Source organism: Dissoconium aciculare (assembly GCF_010015565.1).
Source record: "Dissoconium aciculare CBS 342.82 unplaced genomic scaffold K489scaffold_18, whole genome shotgun sequence".
Taxonomy (NCBI): domain Eukaryota; kingdom Fungi; phylum Ascomycota; class Dothideomycetes; order Mycosphaerellales; family Dissoconiaceae; genus Dissoconium; species Dissoconium aciculare.
Genome location: NW_022984968.1, coordinates 1 through 21,455, shown reverse-complemented (window position 1 = coordinate 21,455; position 21,455 = coordinate 1). Strand labels below are relative to the sequence as shown.

The following is a 21,455-nucleotide window of genomic DNA, read 5'->3' as shown; positions in this document are numbered from 1 at the left end:
CCTCGTAGAGGAGCATCCGAGCCGACTCGCGTCGCAAGACGCGCTTGCAGGGGCATACCAAGCAAACGGGCAGGTCACCGAGGCCGTCCAGCTACTCGAGGACGTCGTTAAGATTGGATCGCGTATCCTCGTAGAGGAGCATCCGGACCGACTCGTGTCGCAACACGCGCTTGCAAGGGCATATCAAGCAAACGGGCAGGTCCCCGAGGCCGTCCAGCTACTCGAGAACGTCGTTAAGATTCGATCGCGTATCCTCGGAGAGGAGCATCCGGGCCGACTCGCGTCGCAACATGGGCTTGCACTTGCGTACGATGCGGATGGGCAGACGGACAAGGCTGTCCGGCTACTCGAGAAGGTCGTCGCGACTTACGTGGAATATGCGATAGAACACCCTCACCGACTCATTTCACAGCGGGTGCTACTCGAGATGTATGAAGAGAGTGGGGACCCAGAGAAGGCCATGCAGCTACGCAATGATATTGTCGTGACCAAGGAGCTCCTCGAAGTGAAGTACTCAAAGGATCATACATTGCCGCACAGGTCTGTCCCAAACGTCGAACCGCAATTGCCTCACAAGAAAGAGGATGTCTCAAAGGACAGACGATGGAAACGCCGCATTACTAGACTTTTTCGGCCGCAAGGCTGATTACCCCACGATCGGAAGCAGCAGGTAACGACGATGGACACCGCGAAACTTCTACAAATGACTGCGGTGGTGGTCTGAAATCCGATTCGCTTCTGTTTTGAAGCTGGCATGACTCTAATGAGTCGAAGGTCAAGCTCTAGGTGACATGACGCCTACGCAGGACGGTGACATTCCTATTGAAAGCCTCTCGTTGCAGGGAATAAGCCATAAGAGCGCGGTGTACGAGAAGAGTCGATGGCAGCTGAAGTGCGGCGATCGCCAATCGATATGAGGATGAAGAGCATGCCCGTCAATCGATCCAGTGGGCGCAGCGTGCTTGTCCGTCTGGCCGCCATTGCTATAATCGATAGACCCCTGCCACGAATACGATTACCAGCAATGATATCTTGCTCCCTTGCCGCCTTCGCGCTCATCTGCAACGGTATGGTGTGAGGTCTGTCTCAGCTGCGCAGCTTTACGGTTTTTGAACATCAGACTATCTTTGCGCTGATCTGCATGATGCACCAGGGTTCGAATTTGAGCTATATCGTGGTCGCCTGTTACTTGGGAACTCACACGGGCGGAGCTCAGATTATTATAACAGATCAATGGAGGATTGAGTTAAATCAGTCGGGAAAATACATACCTTGTCATGCGTGCAAAGCACTGGACCAGTCACGTGGGTGCTCCAGTCTCTATTCGAAATGGTATGCGGTTTCATGCTCGAGCCGCTTTCACAGTTTCTGCAAGGCGCTGAAGGGCGATTTGCCCTATGTCACAGCTTGCGGTGCATCATCAAGCTGCTCCGATATTGCTCATCGCGATGAACAGACAGCAGCGTGATGGGAGCAGTGACCAAGCGGGACGAATGCTTGGCTGCAGGGTGTGGAGTCCTGTTGGGTTGGCAGCGACTTATCATGCCTTGATGAGCAAATCTGTCGCCTGCCCGGTGGGGCATGATGTCTTTGTTTTGCAGATCATGGTCGACAATCTCAATCCATGTTGAGTGGGAGGCCGCAAGGGACTGATTTGATCCGGTCAATCTTGTCCGCTCGATCTCAATGTTGCTCCATTGCCTGTTCAATTCCGCTTGTAAAAGTTGATGGTTGCTATAAAACTCCTCCAGTTGGCCTCGTCTGGTCACTGCGGGAAAGATCACGGTGGACCGAGTACGATTCTTGGGGGATCGGAGCCGTGGGGTACCATCACTCGGCAGACGCGCTATCATATTGATCGCCAGTGTTGCTTTGCATTAGCGACGAGATGATCGGACATTGCCGGCCTCTGGTCAGCTCACTGGGCGTTTTCAAGCTCTGGGTGCGACTCTGGGGATGCTGAGACAATTCGCTAGACTCCAGAGCGCGGTCGTGATGCCATCCACGGTGACATCTTGCGCAAAACCGTGACCAGTCGTGCTCTTGGTGACCTCGTGGCTGGGCCTTTTCTGGGTGGTGACATTGACAGGTTCAGCGATGAGTGGCCGTCGGCATTCAAGCGAGAGACCGCAACAATCTGCCGGTCGCATGAATTGACTTCAGCCGCAGAATCTTCACCACGTGGACGTTGGCAGTGCACGCACTCGCTTTTTCGACCGTGAGCGAAGATACTCGAGTGTAATTGCGAGCTTGCGAGGTAACGTTCGTGCGGTTCAAGAGCTGAGCTACACATGCATATCTCCTCATCTATTAGACATTGTGTTACAAACTGGTTCAGTGACGAAGAATGAAAACAAGCTGATGAGACTCACGGACTGTGCCACTGCACCTGAGAGCGATTTGCGTATCGACGGTCTGGACACAAGCTGTTTCCCTTCACTGTATAATTCGTTGTATGTCTGATCTATCAAAAGTTGAATTGGACGCCCCGGAGCCCGAGCTGGAGGCTTCGATCCCTAGGGTTGTCGCCCCATGTCAAGCCCACCTTGTTAAGTATTAATCCCCTCTCGAGTTTATCAACACAGACCCCGTCACATAAGCCTGCCTCCTCAAATATCCCAGGCTCAAGGCTGACAGAACAGCCGTGACAGCAAAGTCAGCGCCCAGCTCGCTCGTCGCTCCACTGTTTAAGAACGCGAAGTGGCCCGCCAGCTTCATCGACGCCGCGTCAACGGCATACACCGCGACGGGCTCGGCACCGTGACTAACCCGCGAAAGTATCCATCCATTCTTGCCTCGACCTTGGAGGCTCTTCACCTCCTCTCCCTTTGATCGTCGCCATTCGAATCGCTCTGTTGCGGCGCCACCGTTGACGGGCAAATCGAAGTAGAATTCAGTGCCCGAGGATTTGAGCTTCTGCCAGAACGATGCATTCAATTCGTGCAGGACGTGTGTACCAGAGGGGAGGTTGACCTTGATCTCCTTGTCATCGATGGTCGCATTACCGAAGGTGGGAGAATCGGCGTCGGGGCCTTGATGCAGGATGGTCTCGCCGGACTTCGTCAAGCGTTGAGCCTGGCCGGTGATGGCGTGGAGCCTCTGGCCTTTTTCGCGTGCGATGTAGAAATTGGTGATCGTCAAGGCTTTGCTGATGTAGATTTTGAAGGCGAGAGGGAGGTTGACGCTGGGATGGGTCCCTGTGGAGGGCTTCCATGAGCCCTCGGAAGTGTCGGAGAGGTAATCTTCATCCTGGGACTTGTCGTCCAAGGACTTCTCGGTTTGTGATGGAGCGGCGGTGGACATTTTGAAACTGTGAATTTTGTGTCTTTGTCTCAGATCTCGATTGTTCGAATTGTGGGATTATGGGATCTATGTAATATATATGCAGGATGTTTACATCCGGAAACTGCTGTGGATGCTTCATGGCTATGTCGCAATGACATCGCGCACACCAACACGATGATGTCAATGTACAAATATCGTCAAAGGTTGCTATTGGTGTTGGTTGGTGTTGGTTGGTGTTGGTGACGTGCTGCACTGCCACGACGGTCTTCATATGGGCCCTGAACTATATAGAGTGGCTGTGTTCGCATAGTCAGCGCGGTCGGGCAGAACAAGCACAAGCAAACAAGGCAAAGTTGAGGCCGACCCCGTGTCGTGTTCACCACAGAAATGGATCATTGCCTTCTTCTTCTGGCTTGCTGCACTGTCCTTCCGCTTGACGTCATACTCATTCCTAATCCCTCATTAACTTCGCAGAGCCACAACTCCGGCCTAGACCCTGGATCACAGCGGAAGTTCTCGCCGTGTTCCACGATAGATGATGTCACGTGGGAAGCAACCCTTACCACTGCTGCTGAAAGCGTCGGAGCAATCGAATGCGGCGGCAGATATCGCTGCATGGCGACGTAGATATTAGGCGACATCTGTTCCCTCAGAGGAGCGAGGCCGCATTGGAAATAAGAGATAGACGATGACCGGGACTCACCGCATCTGATTTCGAAAGCGGATTCTGTCACAAAGACTGTGAGCACGGACGTGTCCACAATGTCTGGTAGTGGCAGCCGCAGTGACAGCGACTTTTATAGCGGCCTGATCAACCACACTCCGGAAGCTCCGGTGAGGCGCATCAATGTCCGTCGAGAAGCTATCCACGTTCCCTTGCCGACACTAAGCGCCGCAACCATCACGCAAGAAGCCTCAGGGTTTCGACTTCTGAAGATCCGTCCCAACGGCGACTCGCACTCACCTATCCACGGAGACCTCACTCGATGGCGTATAGCTGATGCGCCGGACTTTCACGCGATATCGTACGCTCCAGGTAGCGGTACAGCGGTTTGTCATGTCATCTTGGGCGAGGCCAACATTGAATTCGCGGTGACGCGACATGTATGGGAAGTATTACGAAGAATGCGCCATGCGACGGCTGTAGTATACGTATGGGTTGATGTGTTGTGTATTGACCAGGCAAACCGCCTCGAGCGCATATCACAGGTCGCCAATCTGCGCCAGGTGTATAGTCGAGCGCTGACGGTAAGAATCTGGTTGGGAGAGGAGAAGCGACTGACAGATGGCGCAAGCGAGATCGATCTAGATGAGGCACTTTTCGCGTCGCTGGCGAAGCAGCGAGAGCCCTGGTGGAAACAGCTATGGGCACTGCAGAATTGTGCGTACGCGAGGACGTGCCCGGTTGTGATGCTGGGACCTTTGAAGATCGGCCTGGATGATTTCATCATGCGGTGGGCGGCAGCAATGGAAAGCTTGAAGTCGAAGACTTCACCCCAGGAGAAGCAGTTCCTGACTCATCTTCGTATGCGAGAGAGTCTGGCTCATATTCAGGCACCGCTTGAGTTGTGGCGGGTACGAAAAACCGGAAATCAGCCACGCAAGCCGCTGCTCTATCGCTTGCGCGAAACTTATTGGCGACAATGCTCGGAGCCACGTGATATTATTTTTGCACTGCTGGACCTTGTAGATGAAGAGGAAGCAAACAAATTCCTCCCGGACTACAGCATAAGCTTTGAGGACCTCTGGACGCAGGCTATGGACCTCTGTCGTCGTTCCCCGCTTTGGCAACCTGGTATCGACGATTATTTCTTCGATATCGCCGTCCTGAAGGCACGCGAGATTGTAACATGGCGCGATCCTAGTCCATGCGGGATCGCAATCATAATGGAGGCGTACGAAGGCAATCTCGAGATTCTTCCCTTTCTACGTGAGATGCGTACACTGGCTGACTTTCAGCTCGCGGATGACTCGAGGGAATTCAAGAAGCAGAAGAATTATCGCGATGCGCAATTTTCCAAAGAAGAAGGTCATGTATCAAATTCATTGCAGCCGCCAGCAATACCCAAGGATGTGCTCGAAACAACATCACATGACCACAGCGCCGGTATTCGACTGCTCCTGATCAATGAGCATCTTTATAGCCCGCGTATCGAGTGTGCGTGCGGCCTTTTCAAGCTCGCTATAGTCAATTGCCTACCACGAACACTGGCAGCTCTTCTCAAAGTAGTCAAAGACTTGCCATCCCGCTACTGCTTCTCCTCCTGGTTGAAATTCCTTGTTCAGAGCGATGCTACAAAACGCGAGAGTAGACATGACACGATACGTCTTCTCTGTATCAGCATTTTGGACACGTCCTTTCAGTGGGCACCAGAGGACGAAGTCTGGTTGCGCCGACCGTCAAAATATTCGCGGTGGATGGATAGCCCCATCGAAAGTGCCATTCGACTCGGCAAGCTCGATGTCGTTGAGCTCATGCTGACAAATGCGCCCCACTTCAGCATAGATTTCATAGAAACGAGCCGTCTCTTGAAGGAAGCCGTTCGCAGAGGCAGCATTCCGATGGCCGAGCTGATCTACAACTTTATCATCACCACCCACACTGTAGGTTTTGACGTGGAGCAGATCGAACGTGCCGTCGACGAAGCCTTTCTAGCGAAGCATACCGATATGACTCTCTGGCTATATGAGCAGATCAAAACCTTCGACACCGGTAACAAATTGGTTTTTGGCGCGGCAATCAACGTTCCGGCTCAGTTCCTTGCACGTGCAATCAAGTCTCGTGAGGGCAAGGTCATCGAACCAATGATCCAAGAGTGTATCAGGGCACATGTCAAGGCTTCGACAGACGCAAGCGACACGCCGGGAGAAGTCGCAGTTCTGCAGTCAAAACTAAGCAAGTTGGTCCGGACAGGAAGAACATGGAAAGAAGTGTCAGCATTGATTTGCAGCAAGGCAGACGAGCTCAAAGCCTTGAAATGGTATAAAGCATCAGCAGTAATCTGCAGCCAAGTGAACAATCTAAAGGCCTATGAGTTTTACTGGACCGCGATCCAGGATGCGGTCAAAGCACAGCAATGGACGAACGCGGAGATCCTACTACCAGAAGCTTGGACTACTTTCGAAGAAACAAATCAGCCGATCGCGCCGCTCTATGCACCACCCGACGATATCGAGGATCACAATCGTTTCTGGGAGAAGACCCAATTCCGAAAACATCAGCGCCAATCAGGCTTTGCGGCTGCCTCGGGGAGTGTTGAATTGGAAATGGGCCTATCGCCTCGTATTTCCGCTCAGATTCACGAGTACCTTGCCGACATATCAGCGAGACGTAGCCTGAGTATTTCATCTGAAGAAAGCACGCTTCTGTACCGGCCGACATTGCCAAATGAAATTCGAGTGTTCGAGCTTTCACCTGGCGTTGGGAGTGATCCCTTGCAAGGTCGTTTACGGCACATCGATATAGGGTTCAAGCGTAATATGAATCAAGCGCCACTAGATCAGACCAGCAAGCGCGGGTACACGACACACATTCCCATCAATTTCTCGGTCGAGACAAGCGAGCGTGTTCCGTACACCGCATTGAGCTACTACTGGGGTGATGCGGGTCCGGCCCATGAAGTACTTGTCGAAGGACATCCCGTCAAGATTACATCCACCGTAGATCAGATGCTCCGACATCTGCGTCAAGTCCACCGTCCCATCACTCTGTGGCTCGATCAGTTATGTATCGACCAAGAATCTAACGCCGACAAATCCATACAAGTGCGACTCATGGGTTCCATCTACAGCAAAGCAGAGAATACCATCATCTGGCTTGGCGAGAGATCCGATCAAGGCGCATTCCTGGGCCTACAAGTCCTCAGCCAATCTTTGTTCGCTGCCAAAGACTTCCTGCTCGATGAAGATCTTGAACGTTTGCAACGTGAGTCGTTTGGAGAGGGTGTCACTTTTGATATGGTGGAGGAGCTGTTCGAGCGGCCTTGGGTACGACGCACATGGGTCGTTCAGGAAGCCGTGTTGTCTCGAGATCCGTACTTTATGGCTGGACAGGAGATTGTTGCATGGGGAGATTTCGCAGGTTATTGTGTCAGCTTGAAAGAGATGGACTTGTTTCGCCGATACGATGGTAACGGCCAGATCGGCGCCATCTCTGGTGCCGAGATCCTGGCTGACATGTTCTCGATGCGGCAAACTTTAGAGACTAGCAAAACCGATGGTTTACATTTCCTGTCATGGTTGACCAACACAAGACATGCCAGCGTGACAAATCCTCTGGATAAGATCTACGGACTTCTAGGCGTCTGTCCCATCGCAATCCATCCGGACTACACGAAATCGAAGGAAATCTTGTACCACGAAACATTAACAATGCTGATCCGGAAGGACTTCAAGCAAGATCCGAGAGATGCGCATAGATTGATACGTAGTCTTCTGAGCTGTGTCGATCATGAGACAGACGCCCGCGTTGTACCTTCATGGGTCGCGGATTGGTCAAAGCCGCGGCGCACTTTCGCCCTGGCGCCCAATCTCAGCATACATCCATTTTTCCGTGCAGGCACTCAAGTTAGATGGGATGAAATCGCTCTATCTGCTGATGGTCGCGTCATCACAACATCTGCGCGATTCTTGGGCGTCGTTTGCCAGGTCTCGGCCTCTCTGCATCCTGCGGAGCTGCATTATGAAGACCCGCAGGGGAGAAATTCAAGTTTACAGACTTGTGTCAATTTCATCAACACAGTTCTCATGACATCAGCACATGGTCTACAGTTTGAAAATTTCTGCGCCACGATAGTTGCAGGCAAGGTTGCCTCGATTGTTTCGCCGGCCCCATATCCGCCAGAGTTTATCGAAATCATTAGCCTCCTGTGCGATGCGACAACAGGCAGGAGCCCTTCGATGCCCAATCAAATCTACACCAAGCGACAGAAGAGCGGACACTTCACCGCCAACAATCTAGCTCGCCGCCAACCAGGTCGCACATTCCAGCACCTGCGACGTGCGTACCGCAATGCAGTTCAGGGGCGAAGGCTTTGTTGGATACAGACCGGGCACCTGGGTCTCGTGCCCCAACACACCATGGTCGGCGACCTTGTCGCTGTTCTTCCAGGATGCAGTGTACCGTTTGTGTTCCGCAAAGAGGGACCTGATCGCTACTCTCTGGTCGGAGAATGTTACGTCCATGATGTGATGGATGGCAAATTCATGGAGACGGCGACAGGACCGCTCGAAGAGATTGCCATCGTATGATGTGAAGTCTCCCGCAGCAGCGGTAGATCAGTGCTAGTCCCTTCCAGACGCGGTAGTCTTCCTGCGACATCTTCTGTTCACGCGCTTTGACTCAGGCGCAAGGAGGCGAAGCTGCAGCGTGCTGACAGAGTGTGCTCCGAAATGTGCGACTTTTGGATACTTCAGCTGTTTCAAAATGGCTCTATCATCCGGCATCCATCATTAGACATGCACTGCTTAGGTATTCAACGGGGAGCATATATTCACGGGTTCGGCTACCATCACATACAGACCTGACCCGCCAAGAATTCAGAAGATCTCATATGCGCAAAATTCCAGGCCAAGCGTGGATGAGGCGAGAGCCGGATAAGTCGAGCGTAATGATGCGTCCCAGAGGATCTCTAGATCAGCATAAGAGGAACGAAACATCACGAAATCGAGATAGACAAGAAAAAAACGAATCAAGTGTTGAATGATCTCTTGAATCGGGCGAACCACTTCTGACTTTACCCGTCAAGGAAGCACAGGAAAAGAAAATCATCCCACCGCCAGCGCGCCTATCGTCCCCATCAATGGTCGCCACCCTTGTGATGGAAGCGGTAACCATTGCTGCAGCAGAGCCAATTCGTCTAGCGAACCAGATCTGCAGCGCCCACTTCCCCAAGGTTGCGGGGCAAACTCCCGCAGTCCCGCACCGGAGTCGCTTTTTCGACATCACTTTGCACGAATCTTGGCCTTCTGGTACATACTATTCCATGGCGAGCAAGCACATTTCGCCACATCAATTTCATCGAGCTTGGGATCACAGCGCAATGCTCGATACTATCTAGCGGGGACAGGTCCCGCTCGGTCCCGCATTCTTGAATGCTTTGGAATCGACATGGTTGCATAATCTGGCCAAAGCGAGAGCAAGAGCCCTGTGTTATTCTGATCGCGATATATCACTTGCGAAGACGTCGGGGCATTGTCGCACCGAGCAACATACCGATGCCGACATTTAGAGTTCATCTTGCAGGCGGACTTGTAAATCTCATGTGGCATTTAGGCTTCCTTCAAGGCGCGCGAGAATTGGATTCCCAAGGCCACGAGCTCGCAGCACCAATGGGCCTTCATCAGTAAGCATAGGTGAGCAGCCCCCTCGGGCATGTGCCTTTGCCAAGTGGGTTCAAGCTTCGAACTTCTACCGATCTGAGCATCCATCATGCCGATCGGCACATGCCAAAATCGCAGAACATATCGATTGGTGTGAAGTTCCTCCAGCACATCTCCTGCCCCCGCATGGAGCTAATTATGTGAAGCCGTCATCTCCTGGCATCACTCAATTTTCTAGTTGCTACTTCGTGCCGACTTCGAGAGTTTCGCACGATTTTGTCGCGTCTTCCGCTCGAACGCGATGTTGGCTATCCTCCCGTTCCTATGACTTCCTCGCCAGAGACGATACTAATTGGCGTATCTCACTCTCGCACCGGCCCTCCCAGCGAGATATACTACGCGTGTACATGAACACACTAGGGATCATCTGTTGCGGCACCAGGCTTGCACGTGCATGAGCAAGCTCATATTTAGACTCAAGATTGGCCCATTATCAGAGACCGACAATAAGAGCACATTTGGTTCCTTCACTATATTTTGGTCTCCAACGTGATGGTCAATTCGTCCTTTTGTGTCGACGCCGGTGCGTCAAACGTCGCCAACATGAGCACCGCAAACAATCTCCCGGCCACCGACTGGAGAAATCAGGACCCGAGTACCTTCACTTTCAAGCAAAGGGTCCTCGCGCGCGCTGATAGGTGGTCAAATCATCATAATGAATATCCTGTTTTCCAGAAGACGGAAAAGGTGCCAAATTTCAACGCCTGGTCGGTCGATCGGTGGATCGTCACGCATGCTGCCTGGCCTGTCGCTGTGCATGCGGCATACAATCATTACATCGGCCCGCACTTCTTCGGGCCACTCCCACACATCCTCGCCATCGGTTTATACGCACTTGGACTAACGATAAACATGGGCCGCGAGATTCGGACCTTGGAGGCTCTCGCATACAAGTAGGTGAACCTGGCGCGACTCTCCAATTTTATTGACATTGACGTCTAACGGGACGTCTTCTTTGCTCACAGAACCGGGTTCTTTGATGGTGACAAACACTCACGCGACAAGGTGCCCGAGGAGCACTTCTCCAAGATCATCGCTAGCGTGCCCAGTATCATCGCTGCGCGCTCAAGCATGACCGTATTACTGGCCTACAAGCGATCGGCGCCCATCACTCTGAGCCCATGGTTCCTCGTCGAGCTCACCTTGTATCCAATCATCTTAGACTTCTTTTTTTACGTCTACCACCGCTCCACTCATGAAGTAGACGGCCTGTGGAAATACCATCGAACTCATCACCTAACGAAACATCCAAACCCTTTACTATCGTCCTACGCAGATGTCGAGCAGGAAATCATCGAGATGGCCATCGTCCCTCTCTTGACATACGCCACCCTCAAGCTTTTCGGTTTCCCGATGACCTTCTACGACTGGTGGCTCTGCCAATGCTTCACCTTCTTCGCAGAAGCGCTGGGCCATTCTGGAGTTCGTGCGATGTTTCTGGTGCCTGGCCCAGCTAGCCGCATCTTGACATGGCTTGGATGTGAACTCGTCCTCGAAGATCACGACATACATCACCGACAGGGCTGGAGAAAGTCTGGGAATTATGGCAAGGCCACGAGGCTATGGGACCGCATTTTTGGCACTTGTTTGCCTCGCATCGAGGCGAAATGGGTAAATATCGATCATGAGAACGCCTTGCGCATGCCCATTTTCTGAGATGGGGCCCAAGTCAGACATGATAAGCAGAGGAGTCTCATTCTCCGGTAGTCGAATCTAGATTTTTCGAGATGAACAGTTGTATTTTTGTGTAACGTGAAAATCACTAAGATCGTGCGTTCTGAAACGTGACTTCTGAAAGATTGTGCGGTGATTGGTTGAAGTCCTCATTGGCAGGTGTGGTGGATATGTCTGCGGCTGATCCCCACCATCTGTTTTTAAGACGTAATCGCCGTTATGGGTCGCGAGCAGTTGTGATTGAGATTATAGATCCACGCATTCATTCGTGTTCGGAGCAGGTTTACTAACCCCAACCCTAAGAAACATCTTGTCGCACGTCCGCGCACACATTAACATCCGGCAAACAATTTGGAAAGTCGATCTCAACGCTCTGACTTACGACTTGAAATAATTGGCTGATCAATTCATCTATTTAATGTTGTAGTAATGACCACTATGGTTCACATGATGACAGCGAACGCAAGCGCTAAATCACGCAACGAGTGTGCATTTGCGGCACAGTCATCAAACGGGTCTTCGCACGAATCGTCCCCACTTTATCTACACTTGAGGTCGCGCATAATTTGGGAGACCAAACGAGCGTGGAAGACGCCTCACTGTAGCTACACAGGTCACCAACTCCGTCGCGAATACGACATTGACCGGAAGCTTTTGGTACACAATGAGCGAGGACGAGTTTCTGAGCAGTGGATTTGATTGGTTCGTGTTGGTACGTCTGTCAGCGTAAACGATGCATCCGAAGTGGAAGTGCTAATCGAAATGGTCGACAGGAGAAATGGGATCGCAGTGACTTAATCCAGCCGAGTGACGAGCGGAGAGTATTGCACATTAAGCTTGGAAAGGCGTACGCGGCTTTAGGCCACATCGGACGCAGGGTAGGGCCTCTCTGTAGAAGTCTCGTTCAATCAGATTTGACTGATACCTCGAAACAGCCTTATGTGATCCGAGCGAGGAAGTGGATGGATGGACAGATCCCTTCATTGCCCCGAGATCTCGCGGAAGTCCCGACGGACCTTCTCACCCCGACTGAGCGCGAATGGAACTCTAGCTCCATGATGTCAGACCCCGTATGGGTACGGACCGCCTACGGCGCAGGCACTGATGCGCGCTGGCAGGAGCTGCTCGATGGCTTGGGAATGCGCCCCATCGATTGCGGCGGGCACGTTGCCAATGATGCACAGCGCTACGACCTCCCTGATGAGAAGGCGCTGTTCGCCTTCTTTCCGTTCCTGCTATCAGCCACAGGTGGAGCTTATGAGGACGAAGACGTGCCCGACAATGATCCCGAGCTCCAAGATACTTTATATTTGACAGAGTTCAAAGAGACCTCGTCCGAGGAACATCGGCTGACCTGCAACCAGCAGTATGTCTTCGTAGCAAACGACCAAGCATTCCGTTCGGGATTCGTGGAGTGGTGGATGGTGGACGAGTTTGGGAATGCACTCTTCCGAGAGCGCATACAGCCCTGGAGCCTACATGACGTAATCGCAACCAAAATTTACCGAAGTCCCGAAGAGTCCAGAAGGGCCGTGGCGGACGGGTGTTACGGAGATGATCCGAAATACAGCGACACGGTGGTTGGCCCGTGGGAGCCTCCTACTCAGGACAACGCAATTGTGATAGAGTACGATACGTAGTTTGTGGGATAGCCTCGACGCACCATAATACAGTAATTTACTACTTAACGACTACGATGACCCTATAACTACTTTTCAATAAGATGCGAGCTACAGAGTCCTTAGACTGGTGCCATCTTGATTCTGTGTACAAAAGATGTAATGGCAAAACTGCAGAATTCAGAGGCGCCGTTGTTGTCGCTTGCGACAAACGTATCATTGAAGGTCCACCTCCATTCGGGCCTCACTCCCACGAGAAAGTGAGACGTAGAAGAGGTGAGCATGCATCGGGGCTAGATTATCAGAATTTTATCTTGAGGTCTGAGTTCGATTGGAAAGCCCACAGGGGAGACCACAGTTTCGCTAAGCGATTACGATATTGCCCGCCTCATTTGCCGCGACTCAGTGTGGATCCCGGCTGTTTGCGTATTGTACTAACCTGATTCGGCAATTGCGTGTCCCAGAGTGCGTCCTTTTAAAAGGTCTGTTGCAACAAGTACATCTATAGCACGCGGAGGTTCTTCCCGGAAAGGGCACGTCTCGGGACGCTAGGATGGAAATTAGATGTGCATAGACGCCTGAAGTCACATTGATGAATGGCACGAGATGTTAGAGATTCAAGTGCTAGCTACAACTATCATCATGCAGATTGACATGACAACTTGTCCGATCTCGTAGAGTTCAGAACAGTCAATTCAACCCCTCCCCAATCTAGAGCGCTTCTACTCGCCTCTCCATTTCTAATGTCACCCACTTTTTCGACAATTCGTGCAACAAATGAAATTGGTCCTTCATCAGAGAATATCCTTTCTCGACTGTAAAAGGCTACCATCTAATGATTGCAGGCCTCTGGACAAGTAACTCTAGTCACATATGGGCTCTGCTGCTATTCGCACCCGTTACCATCACAGGTATTACAAGATCGATTGGCCTCTGATGGGTTGTTGCCAACGAATTGGTATGATTGCACGCCGCTCTCCTTCCCGATCCAGTACTGGTTCAAGTTCAAGCAACCCTGCTCCCACTGGAAGAGGAGGCCGCCCGCCGCCGAGGACGTTAGGCTAGATCTGATATTGGCACGAACAGCTAGGGGAGTTGGTCGCGATGAGATTCACGTTCTGTACGTTGACGCCGTGGCAGTCGATGCTGCCTCGACCGGTGTTCTCCTCTAGACAGCCAGGGTTGTCGACAGATACATCGGTGCCTTTGTTGACGCTGCATTTTCGTCGTCGTAGAAGGCGCAGTACGTTATTCTACTAGTGAGCGGTAGAAGTAGCAGAGCGATGCTGCAAATAGATAAGGTAGATTTCATGTTGTTGAAAGTGCTGTTCAGTTTGTAGTGGTTTGTGCAAATGTATTGATGTTCGAACAAAAGTGATTGTGCCGAGGTGATTTTTGAATGAAATGAAAAGAGAGGTCGACTCAAGATATTTATACAGCCGCCTCGTACCATGTAACGTTGATTCATTTGTACCGAGATAAATCCCGAGGTCCTCAGCCTCTCACTACTGATGGCTTCAGATAGTCCAACATGTTTTGACGTTAAAAAACATCATTCGCGATGACTCTGTTCTTCTGCATTGCTTGAGACACAACCTCGAGTTCACGAGGATACTATCCTTCCGTATGGTGTTGCACATACTCCAGCATTGCTTATTCTGGAGACCAGACAGGCCCTGCACCTCGGGCTCGTGTGGTTCCGTCCCCGCAATGCGAGACGCCTGTTAGCATATAATATGCAGCTAGAATCGTCGATCGCTCGCTGGACTGCCATATTTATGTACTAATTTCCGCTACAAGCAGCTATCCAGGAAGTCTCAGTAGCGCAAATAAGCTGGGGTAGAGTAGCGTCCACATTCGATCATCAAGCGTTCACTCACCGAGACAACGAACCGGAAGTCTGACACCATGTTATTTACATCTTCTAGGTAAAGAAGAATAGGTGAAGTCGGAAGGTCGAAGCGCGCTATTTGTGGACAGGTGGAGAAGGTCGAACGCGCTAAAATCAGGAGAAAGGACAGGGCTGGCGAATTTGGCCAACAGTGACGTGAACGAAGACAAGTGATGAAGCAACAGAATTCGTGGATTATGAAATTACCAGGAGATACCTTACAGGCGTGTCTTATCGTAGCATGAACTTTAATTTTTAATCACGCCTACGCAACATGGTTCCATGGTTCATGGGCCATGCCCGTCAAGAGATTATCGGAAACGGATATATACGTCTAGGGGGTTCTCCAATATGCCTGAAGTTAACAGATAGTTGAGTGGTTCGAACGCTCCATGGTCTCCAGAAACAGAATCAGAGTGCCTGATGTTATCCGCTCAACCGCGGTGACTTAAAGAGTTGGCGAAGCCGGAAAAGTCGTCATCATCGGTGATTGTGGGCCTCAGTTCGTGTTCTCGCCATCGCTGCACTGGTAGCGTCCATATTTTTAGCATGGCTGAGAGCATCGGTCTCTCACTTCTGTCGCGTCTTGCCCTGGCCCATTTCCCTTGAGACAATCCTTTTCTTCACCGCTGCTATCTGATTATCTCTGAGCTTGACACGATTCAGGGTGTTAGCTTGCCGTTTCTGGCGGTCCTTTTCGTTGTTCACCTGTTGCAGCTGTAGCCTTTTCTTCATGCGCTCTTGATTGTCTAGCTCCATCACGTCCCGTTTCCGTCGAGTCTCCATCTCGTTTTTGATCTTCATGAAGGCGACTTTCTCGGTTTGTTGGCGGACAGTTTTTTCACGTGTCTCCTCCAGGTGTCGGATCTTCTGCTCTTGACTATCATCTTCAAGTCGCTTACTGAGATCGTGTTCTTCCCACACATCGCCCACTGCTTCGTCGGATCTCTTTTCGTTGTGCTGTAGCTTTTGCTCGTGCTTGTCCCGGAGAGATTCCTCCTCATGATTCGCTTTCCGTCGCATGTTCAACAGTTCGCGCCTTTCTCTTTCTTGTGCGAGCAGAAATTTGGGAATCCCACACGCGTCTTCAGGCTGCATGTCAAGACCCTTGTCTGCATAATATACCGCTTCGTTCTCGCGACTCCGAATTAGTTCAAGGAGCACCTTTTCATCGGCGCTTGACAACTTGACTAGCCCCTTCTCGATATACTTTGAAGGTGAGTAGTTGAAGCCATCAAGATTGTAGACATTGGCCTTGTCGTCCATGTGCTTGTACATGATACGGTCGATGATAGCGGATGTTACTGGCACAGGCAATTTGTTCTCTAGAGCCAGGTACAGGATAGTTTTGCCTCGGCATCTCGTCAGAGGATCTGCATGCGCGTCCATCAATACGTCGAGAGTCTTTTCAAGCTCAGTGATATGGCTTCCGTCGCAGAATTTAGCAACTTGGCCCAGTGGTGTCAAGTTTCCAAATGCATTCGATCGAAAATTTGAATCATGGCCTGCCTGCAAGAGCGCACGGAGAACCTCGAAGTTGAGTCTGACAGCAGCTTCATGCACACTCCCATCGTCCTTGCATGGATTTGTCGCAAGTATGGCGATTGTCGATTCCTTGTCGTTGTTTCTCGCGGCGTACAGAAGTGGTGAATTTCCGAGCTTGTCCTTCACAGATGAATCTGGCTTGAATCCAACAAGTAGCGCCACTAGATCAGGATTGCGATGGCGTGCGGCAAGCGTGAGAGCTGAGCTTCCTGATTTCTCGGTTATCGTGTTCACATCATCTGCACGAAGCAAATCAGTATCTGCTCCGTCGATTCAGCATGTTTGAGAGCTTACCCCCGTTCTCGAGAAGCACCTTGACGATAGAAGGGCTTATTAACTGCTCACCCACTTGACAACATGCCCAGAGCAACGGTGTCACGTTTTCGACGGGCATCCTGTCTTGCTCGGGAAGAATCTCTGGAGCATCTCCATCCTCGGATGTGGAGGCAAGCGCACTGTACTCCACCCAGTTCATGTCGGGTTCTTTCTGATAAATTTCCAGAGCCTTTTCCTCGCCGAAGGATTGCGATGGAGGCTCATGAATTATCCAGGCGTGTTCACCTTCAACGTGCTCTTCGCCTTTTATGTGAGTTCCCGATCCATAAAGTACCATCCGAGTCTCTCCGTTGGATGATCTCAGCAGATCAAGCAATTTCGACTTCTCTTTAGATTGAACACCATTTACCGCTCGGGCAGCATCAATAGCCTGCTGAGCGATGGAAATTCCCTCTTGAGGCTTCGGCGAGAAATCGAGGTATAGCAGCGCGTGTTCGTAGGCTAGAGAAAGAAGCATTGGACTGTCGGCTGCCAGACAGGTACTTGCCAACTTGGCAGCTTGCTATTAGTAGTGTCAGTCAGAGAATTGCAGAAGGCACTAGTCTCGTTCATCGCTGCTCTGCTTACCTCAAACCACAGGGCCGACATGTCACAGTATTGCTCCATTTCATCCACAGTCGAAGCGTACTTGGCTTTGTACTTGTAGAAGTCTGCTTTCCTAGATTGGGGTCAGCGATGGTCATAGAACCTGCGGAAATCACTCACCTCTTGTGGGCCTCGATTCTCTCTTCGGGAGGTGTCTCGCCGAAGACCTTGTACTCAATCTGGACGTTGATGGGACAACCGAGCTCGATCAAGCGTTGGACGATGGTTGGTTCTTTTGGGTAGTGCTCCATGGCCAAGAATATCAACCATCCGTGAAGGCTCGAGCGTTTCGCAAGATTAGGTTTATTTTCACCAGCGGTGAGAATGTTAAGCATTTCGACTATCTTGGCGGCGTCATGCTCATGGAGGAGTGTCAGTGGAGTCAGAGCAGTCAATGTCACAGCGAGAGGACCAGCTTCACAGAGCTGTTTCAGGAGGCTGATGTCGCCTGCCTCGATTGCCATCTTAAGAGCTGCACCCTCTCCGTAGTCAACGCTAGCACCATTCTCGAGGAGACATCGAATGAATCCTTCATGTTTTTGACCGGACTCGGTGGATATTTGATCCTCAATTGCAAGCAGAAGCGCACTATCGACAATCTCGCCCTGAGCTCCCTTCTTGAGCAGTAGCTCTGTTAGTTCGAGATACTCCTTTTGCAACCATGTCTGCCTCGGCTCGGACTTTCCCACGATACTACAACGCAACATTTCGGTGAATGCCTGAGTGTAAGTATCTTTGTCTACGATAAAGTCTGCCAGAAGCTTCACAGCTGGTGCGTTAAAAAGAGTGATCGCTTCAATGAGAGAATCTTCGATTTCTGTTGCGTCAGCACCGCTCTCGAGCAGCCACGAGAGTGTTTCCAAGCCGGAATTTTCATGCCACGATGGAGACCTGGTCATCGCATGAACAGCCACTGAGAAGGCCATTTTAGGCTGCACAATCCATGGTAGTAACAAATCGAGCGCAGTCGTGTTGTGTTGGCAAGCGGCAAACTTGATAGCTTTGTGATCGAATGATTCAGGCGAGGCTCCGGCGGTAAGCAATAAATTCACGGCATCATCATCCATATTTTGTTCTTCTACCAATGTCGTCAGGCCACGGTCGAGATCGGATTGCACAGGATTTCCGCGAAGTATGATTGTCAGTGCGCGAATTCTTGTCTGGTGCTTAGTGTCACGAACGATCGCATCAAAAGCGGCTCGCAACGAGTTCTTATCCTGACATACTGGAACGAGCAATTGAAGAACGTCCAGTCGGATCTTTTGCACGGCCCCCAGGAGTGACTTGCCCTGCTCATGATCAGGACTCGCATGCTTGGCGAGGAGTTCGGTCACGAATTTCAGGTACGCCGTTGAAGGCGTTTCTGAAGCACAGACCAGCGCATTATTCAATGCTGTCGCGTCCAGTGGAACACCCATGAGCTCTTCAAATATATCAACATGCCCAAGTGACACTGCTTGGCAAGGAGCTTGACCACCGTCAGTGTCAGCTGGGACTTTACAGTAGAGCATCAGTTTGACCACGGCAAGATTGTTCAAGGTGACAGCTTTCTGGAGCACCTGCGGTGCATGCGGCCCACTGACTCCGGAAGCTAGGCAAATTTCGAGCAGATAGAGGTTCTCGTCACGAGCGGTGTCGTGATCGTAGCACAGCGCAAGCATGCTGTCAAGTTGGTTAGAGCTGGGAGGTAGAGGCGCCCCACAGATGCACAAAACGAGTGGAATATTATCATGTGAGATCGCCGAGCGTAAGGCATGGCCTTCGTCAAATGATCCGTCCGCATTGCTTGCTAAAAGAGCGATGGTCTTTGGAACATCACCAATTTCAACGGCCTCGATAAGAGCCAGTGCTTTTGTGCCCGCGGACGGACCTTTGCTAGCAGATAGCAGAAGCGTGACAGTCTCCAGACTGCCTTTGCGAACAGCGGTAATGAAAGCATCGGAAGCAGAGGAGTAATCGGCGTTGTGGCTCACCAAGAGCTCGATCGCCTGGAGATCTTCCAGCTCGGAAGCAATGAGAAGCGACTCGTCGAGAGTTCTTTGATCGGCATGAGCTACGAAGAGCTGTAACATTGCATGGTTTTTTCTTCGGACAGCTTCTTGCACGACTTGACTCCGAACGTCCTCCCGATCGAAATTTTGCATCATCTTCAGCAGGTTTTTTGTAGCACGTCGAGCGACGTCAACGCTCGCACCCATATTAAGGAGAGCATCAATCACTCCCAAAGAAGCGTTGCTGTCGGCAGCGGCCTCAAAGGCACGTTGAATCTCTTTAAGGTCAAACTCGGCCATCTTAGCCTTCGATTTTGTGAGTTTGCTAAATCCTGTTGGGGCCTTGTAAGCGGGATCGCTTGAACGGCGCTGTTGCAAGATATCCAAGGCAGCCTTCGTGCTGGCTTCGTCCCTGTAAGTTACAGGACGATTATTGACTTCGATCTTACGCAACTTGTGTCGCAAATCGACTTGAAACTGTGCAGCCAGTGTTCTCAACTTTGCATTTTCGAGGAGAAGTGTCTGTGAAGAAAAGATAACGGCAGGAGCAGGAGACGTCACGTTGGTGGTGGCCAACAAGGCGTGAGACTGCGCATAGCGATATGTTTCGGCAGCCTGCTCCGGCTGCGATGAATCACCGTGCTGCTCGGTCTTCAACTCCTTGCGCTTGATGACTGAGAATCATCAGCCATGAGAGGTCAAAGCACGAACGTTGATCACTATTTACATACCCTTCGACATCCCGTCGCACAGTGCAAATGTCTTCTATATTGCAGAAAGGAGGCTTTCTGCCCGGAATGGGAATAAATCCGAGACGAAGAGAGTTAAAAACATGGTCAATCAAGAAGAAAGTGTGCATCCTTGCTTTGCGGACTAGGAAGCCGCACACACATCGATATATGCTGCGCTCACCTGATGTTGAAGCATTGAAAGAGGGGTCCGTCTCACAAAAGCGAGCCTAAGGATTTAGACATCGACAGATCAGGATGATCAGCTCGACAGGTCAGTAAAAACGACAAGTCCGCGGCTAGACTTTTCGCTGAGACGTGCGCGTGTGATATTCCCATCACCAGGATTCTGAGATATATGAAGAGTCATCGAGAGGTCCCGTCCGATATTGCTGGCTCTTGCCTCATGGGGTGATATTGATGCGCTAGCTCACCGGAAACGACTCTTCGCTTCTGGCCTGCAAGTCGGCGCCATGCACGTGGCATACTCGCAAGCTTGCCAAGACAACGTGGGGAGCAATCCAGATTGTTCTGGTCACGTGGGCCCGTTCCATTATTCGGTGAGATTTTGATTACTTGCCCTGTATGGATGTCTCCATCGCACACAACGCACACAATAGTCCTCGTAACGAGCTTGAATTGTAACCATGAGAATCACAATTTTTCACCAGACAAGCACATACGGCCACAGGCAGCTGAGAACAAGGGATCCCGTCCGCTCTCCCATATTTAAGCAGCTGACCGCGAGATTAGTACTACGGTGGGTGACCACGTGGGAATCCCTCGTGCTGTATGTTTTGTTTTGTCCCAATTTTGGCTGGAAAACTCAAATTCCAACCCCTTCATGTTCTTGACCAGCTAATGCCAGCCTCCTGATACTGACAAGGCACATCACAGCATATTGACATCAGTTTCAGGTGTGCATCTTCTGTCATTGGTCCTGAAGGTAGTCGGCATGAACGACAAGGCGCTTATTGCGTTCCTCACAGACGATGTACACAGATTCAAGTTTTATCCGCACGACGCTGAATCTTAACCTGAGTAGCAGCAATTATTTGCAATATTCAACCAACTACGTTGCTTGTTCGAGCTTCATTCAATGTGACGCAGCCATGTATAGGAACGAGAATTCGAGAGTTGTGGAAACATGAGTTTAGCGTCATTCGTGTACCATCGACAATCCAAGATCCAACTCTGCAGGTGGAAAAAGGAAATCTGTTGATGGATTTTCAGCCCTGTGGCAGACGTATCGGTGCGTCTACGCCGATCTGTGGCTCAAACGAGATTCATTAGGCACCTGGGCATTCGACCTTATGGATCTTCGTGTTAAATGTTGGTGGCAATGGTGCATAGCGTGGACAGGCAAGGGGTACATAAATAGGGTCTGTCCACCCTCCGAGAAAAAAAGGGGAAAAAAAAA

At 51.0% G+C, this 21,455-nt stretch overlaps 9 protein-coding genes across 9 annotated transcripts in view; 6 read left to right on the top strand and 3 right to left on the bottom strand.

Annotated features, from left to right (window-relative positions):
- Nucleotides 1-1,023, top strand: part of K489DRAFT_93044 (uncharacterized protein) — a 4,078-nt gene extending 3,055 nt beyond the window's left edge. Inside the window, exon 3 of the mRNA XM_033609048.1 lies at nt 1-1,023. This exon is cut by the window's left edge and continues 1 nt beyond it. Within this exon, the coding sequence (XP_033455435.1) occupies nt 1-646 (646 nt within the window). The 3' untranslated portion in view covers nt 647-1,023.
- Nucleotides 733-1,274, bottom strand: K489DRAFT_93112 (uncharacterized protein). Its single transcript, XM_033609049.1, has 2 exons — nt 1,272-1,274; nt 733-1,182 (listed from the first exon to the last, which is right to left on the bottom strand). Exon 2 carries the CDS (start codon nt 1,057-1,059, stop codon nt 820-822), a length of 240 nt encoding a protein of 79 aa, XP_033455434.1. The 5' UTR covers nt 1,060-1,182; nt 1,272-1,274; the 3' UTR covers nt 733-819.
- A 1,678-nt stretch (nt 1,275-2,952) lies between these two features.
- Nucleotides 2,953-3,216, bottom strand: K489DRAFT_300970 (uncharacterized protein; the record flags this gene model as incomplete). The annotated part of the gene is made up of 1 exon (XM_033600417.1): nt 2,953-3,216. A coding segment is annotated over one exon (264 nt), but the record flags the coding sequence as incomplete, so codon positions are not given.
- An 831-nt stretch (nt 3,217-4,047) lies between these two features.
- K489DRAFT_327649 (uncharacterized protein) lies at nt 4,048-5,031 on the top strand (the record flags this gene model as incomplete). Its single annotated transcript, XM_033602007.1, has 1 exon — nt 4,048-5,031. A coding segment is annotated over one exon (984 nt), but the record flags the coding sequence as incomplete, so codon positions are not given.
- A 1,521-nt stretch (nt 5,032-6,552) lies between these two features.
- Nucleotides 6,553-8,535, top strand: K489DRAFT_327623 (HET-domain-containing protein; the record flags this gene model as incomplete). The annotated part of the gene is made up of 1 exon (XM_033602005.1): nt 6,553-8,535. One exon carries the CDS (start codon nt 6,553-6,555, stop codon nt 8,533-8,535), a length of 1,983 nt encoding a protein of 660 aa, XP_033455431.1.
- A 1,623-nt stretch (nt 8,536-10,158) lies between these two features.
- K489DRAFT_374244 (uncharacterized protein) lies at nt 10,159-11,322 on the top strand (the record flags this gene model as incomplete). The annotated part of the gene is made up of 2 exons (XM_033603508.1): nt 10,159-10,559; nt 10,632-11,322. 2 exons carry the CDS (start codon nt 10,159-10,161, stop codon nt 11,320-11,322), a joined length of 1,092 nt encoding a protein of 363 aa, XP_033455430.1.
- A 475-nt stretch (nt 11,323-11,797) lies between these two features.
- Nucleotides 11,798-13,032, top strand: K489DRAFT_384819 (uncharacterized protein). Its single transcript, XM_033605946.1, has 3 exons — nt 11,798-12,052; nt 12,114-12,218; nt 12,276-13,032. The coding sequence occupies exons 1-3, from the start codon at nt 12,005-12,007 to the stop codon at nt 12,978-12,980; spliced, it is 858 nt and encodes a 285-aa protein (XP_033455429.1). The 5' UTR covers nt 11,798-12,004; the 3' UTR covers nt 12,981-13,032.
- A 2,008-nt stretch (nt 13,033-15,040) lies between these two features.
- K489DRAFT_384818 (ankyrin) lies at nt 15,041-20,261 on the bottom strand. The gene is made up of 5 exons (XM_033605945.1): nt 20,039-20,261; nt 17,437-19,981; nt 17,299-17,389; nt 16,690-17,233; nt 15,041-16,634 (listed from the first exon to the last, which is right to left on the bottom strand). The coding sequence occupies exons 1-5, from the start codon at nt 20,046-20,048 to the stop codon at nt 15,421-15,423; spliced, it is 4,404 nt and encodes a 1,467-aa protein (XP_033455428.1). The 5' UTR covers nt 20,049-20,261; the 3' UTR covers nt 15,041-15,420.
- Nucleotides 20,262-20,682: 421 nt separating this feature from the next.
- K489DRAFT_364740 (uncharacterized protein) lies at nt 20,683-21,406 on the top strand (the record flags this gene model as incomplete). The annotated part of the gene is made up of 2 exons (XM_033602702.1): nt 20,683-20,795; nt 20,933-21,406. The coding sequence occupies 2 exons, from the start codon at nt 20,683-20,685 to the stop codon at nt 21,069-21,071; spliced, it is 252 nt and encodes an 83-aa protein (XP_033455427.1). The 3' UTR covers nt 21,072-21,406.
- Between the last annotated feature and the right edge of the window lie 49 nt (nt 21,407-21,455).

Bases quoted from the DNA above. Each gene is read 5' to 3' on its own strand.
- K489DRAFT_93112 (XM_033609049.1), bottom strand. From the start codon at position 1,059: ATGAGCGCGAAGGCGGCAAGGGAGCAAGATATCATTGCTGGTAATCGT.
- K489DRAFT_384819 (XM_033605946.1), top strand. From the start codon at position 12,005: ATGAGCGAGGACGAGTTTCTGAGCAGTGGATTTGATTGGTTCGTGTTG. The intron at 12,053-12,113 runs GTACGTCTGTCA...AATGGTCGACAG, and splicing joins GATTTGATTGGTTCGTGTTG to GAGAAATGGGATCGCAGTGA. The intron at 12,219-12,275 runs GTAGGGCCTCTC...ACCTCGAAACAG, and splicing joins TAGGCCACATCGGACGCAGG to CCTTATGTGATCCGAGCGAG.
- K489DRAFT_384818 (XM_033605945.1), bottom strand. The intron at 17,234-17,298 runs GTAAGCAGAGCA...CACTACTAATAG, and splicing joins TGTCGGCCCTGTGGTTTGAG to CAAGCTGCCAAGTTGGCAAG. The intron at 16,635-16,689 runs GTAAGCTCTCAA...TGCTTCGTGCAG, and splicing joins GGTGCTTCTCGAGAACGGGG to ATGATGTGAACACGATAACC.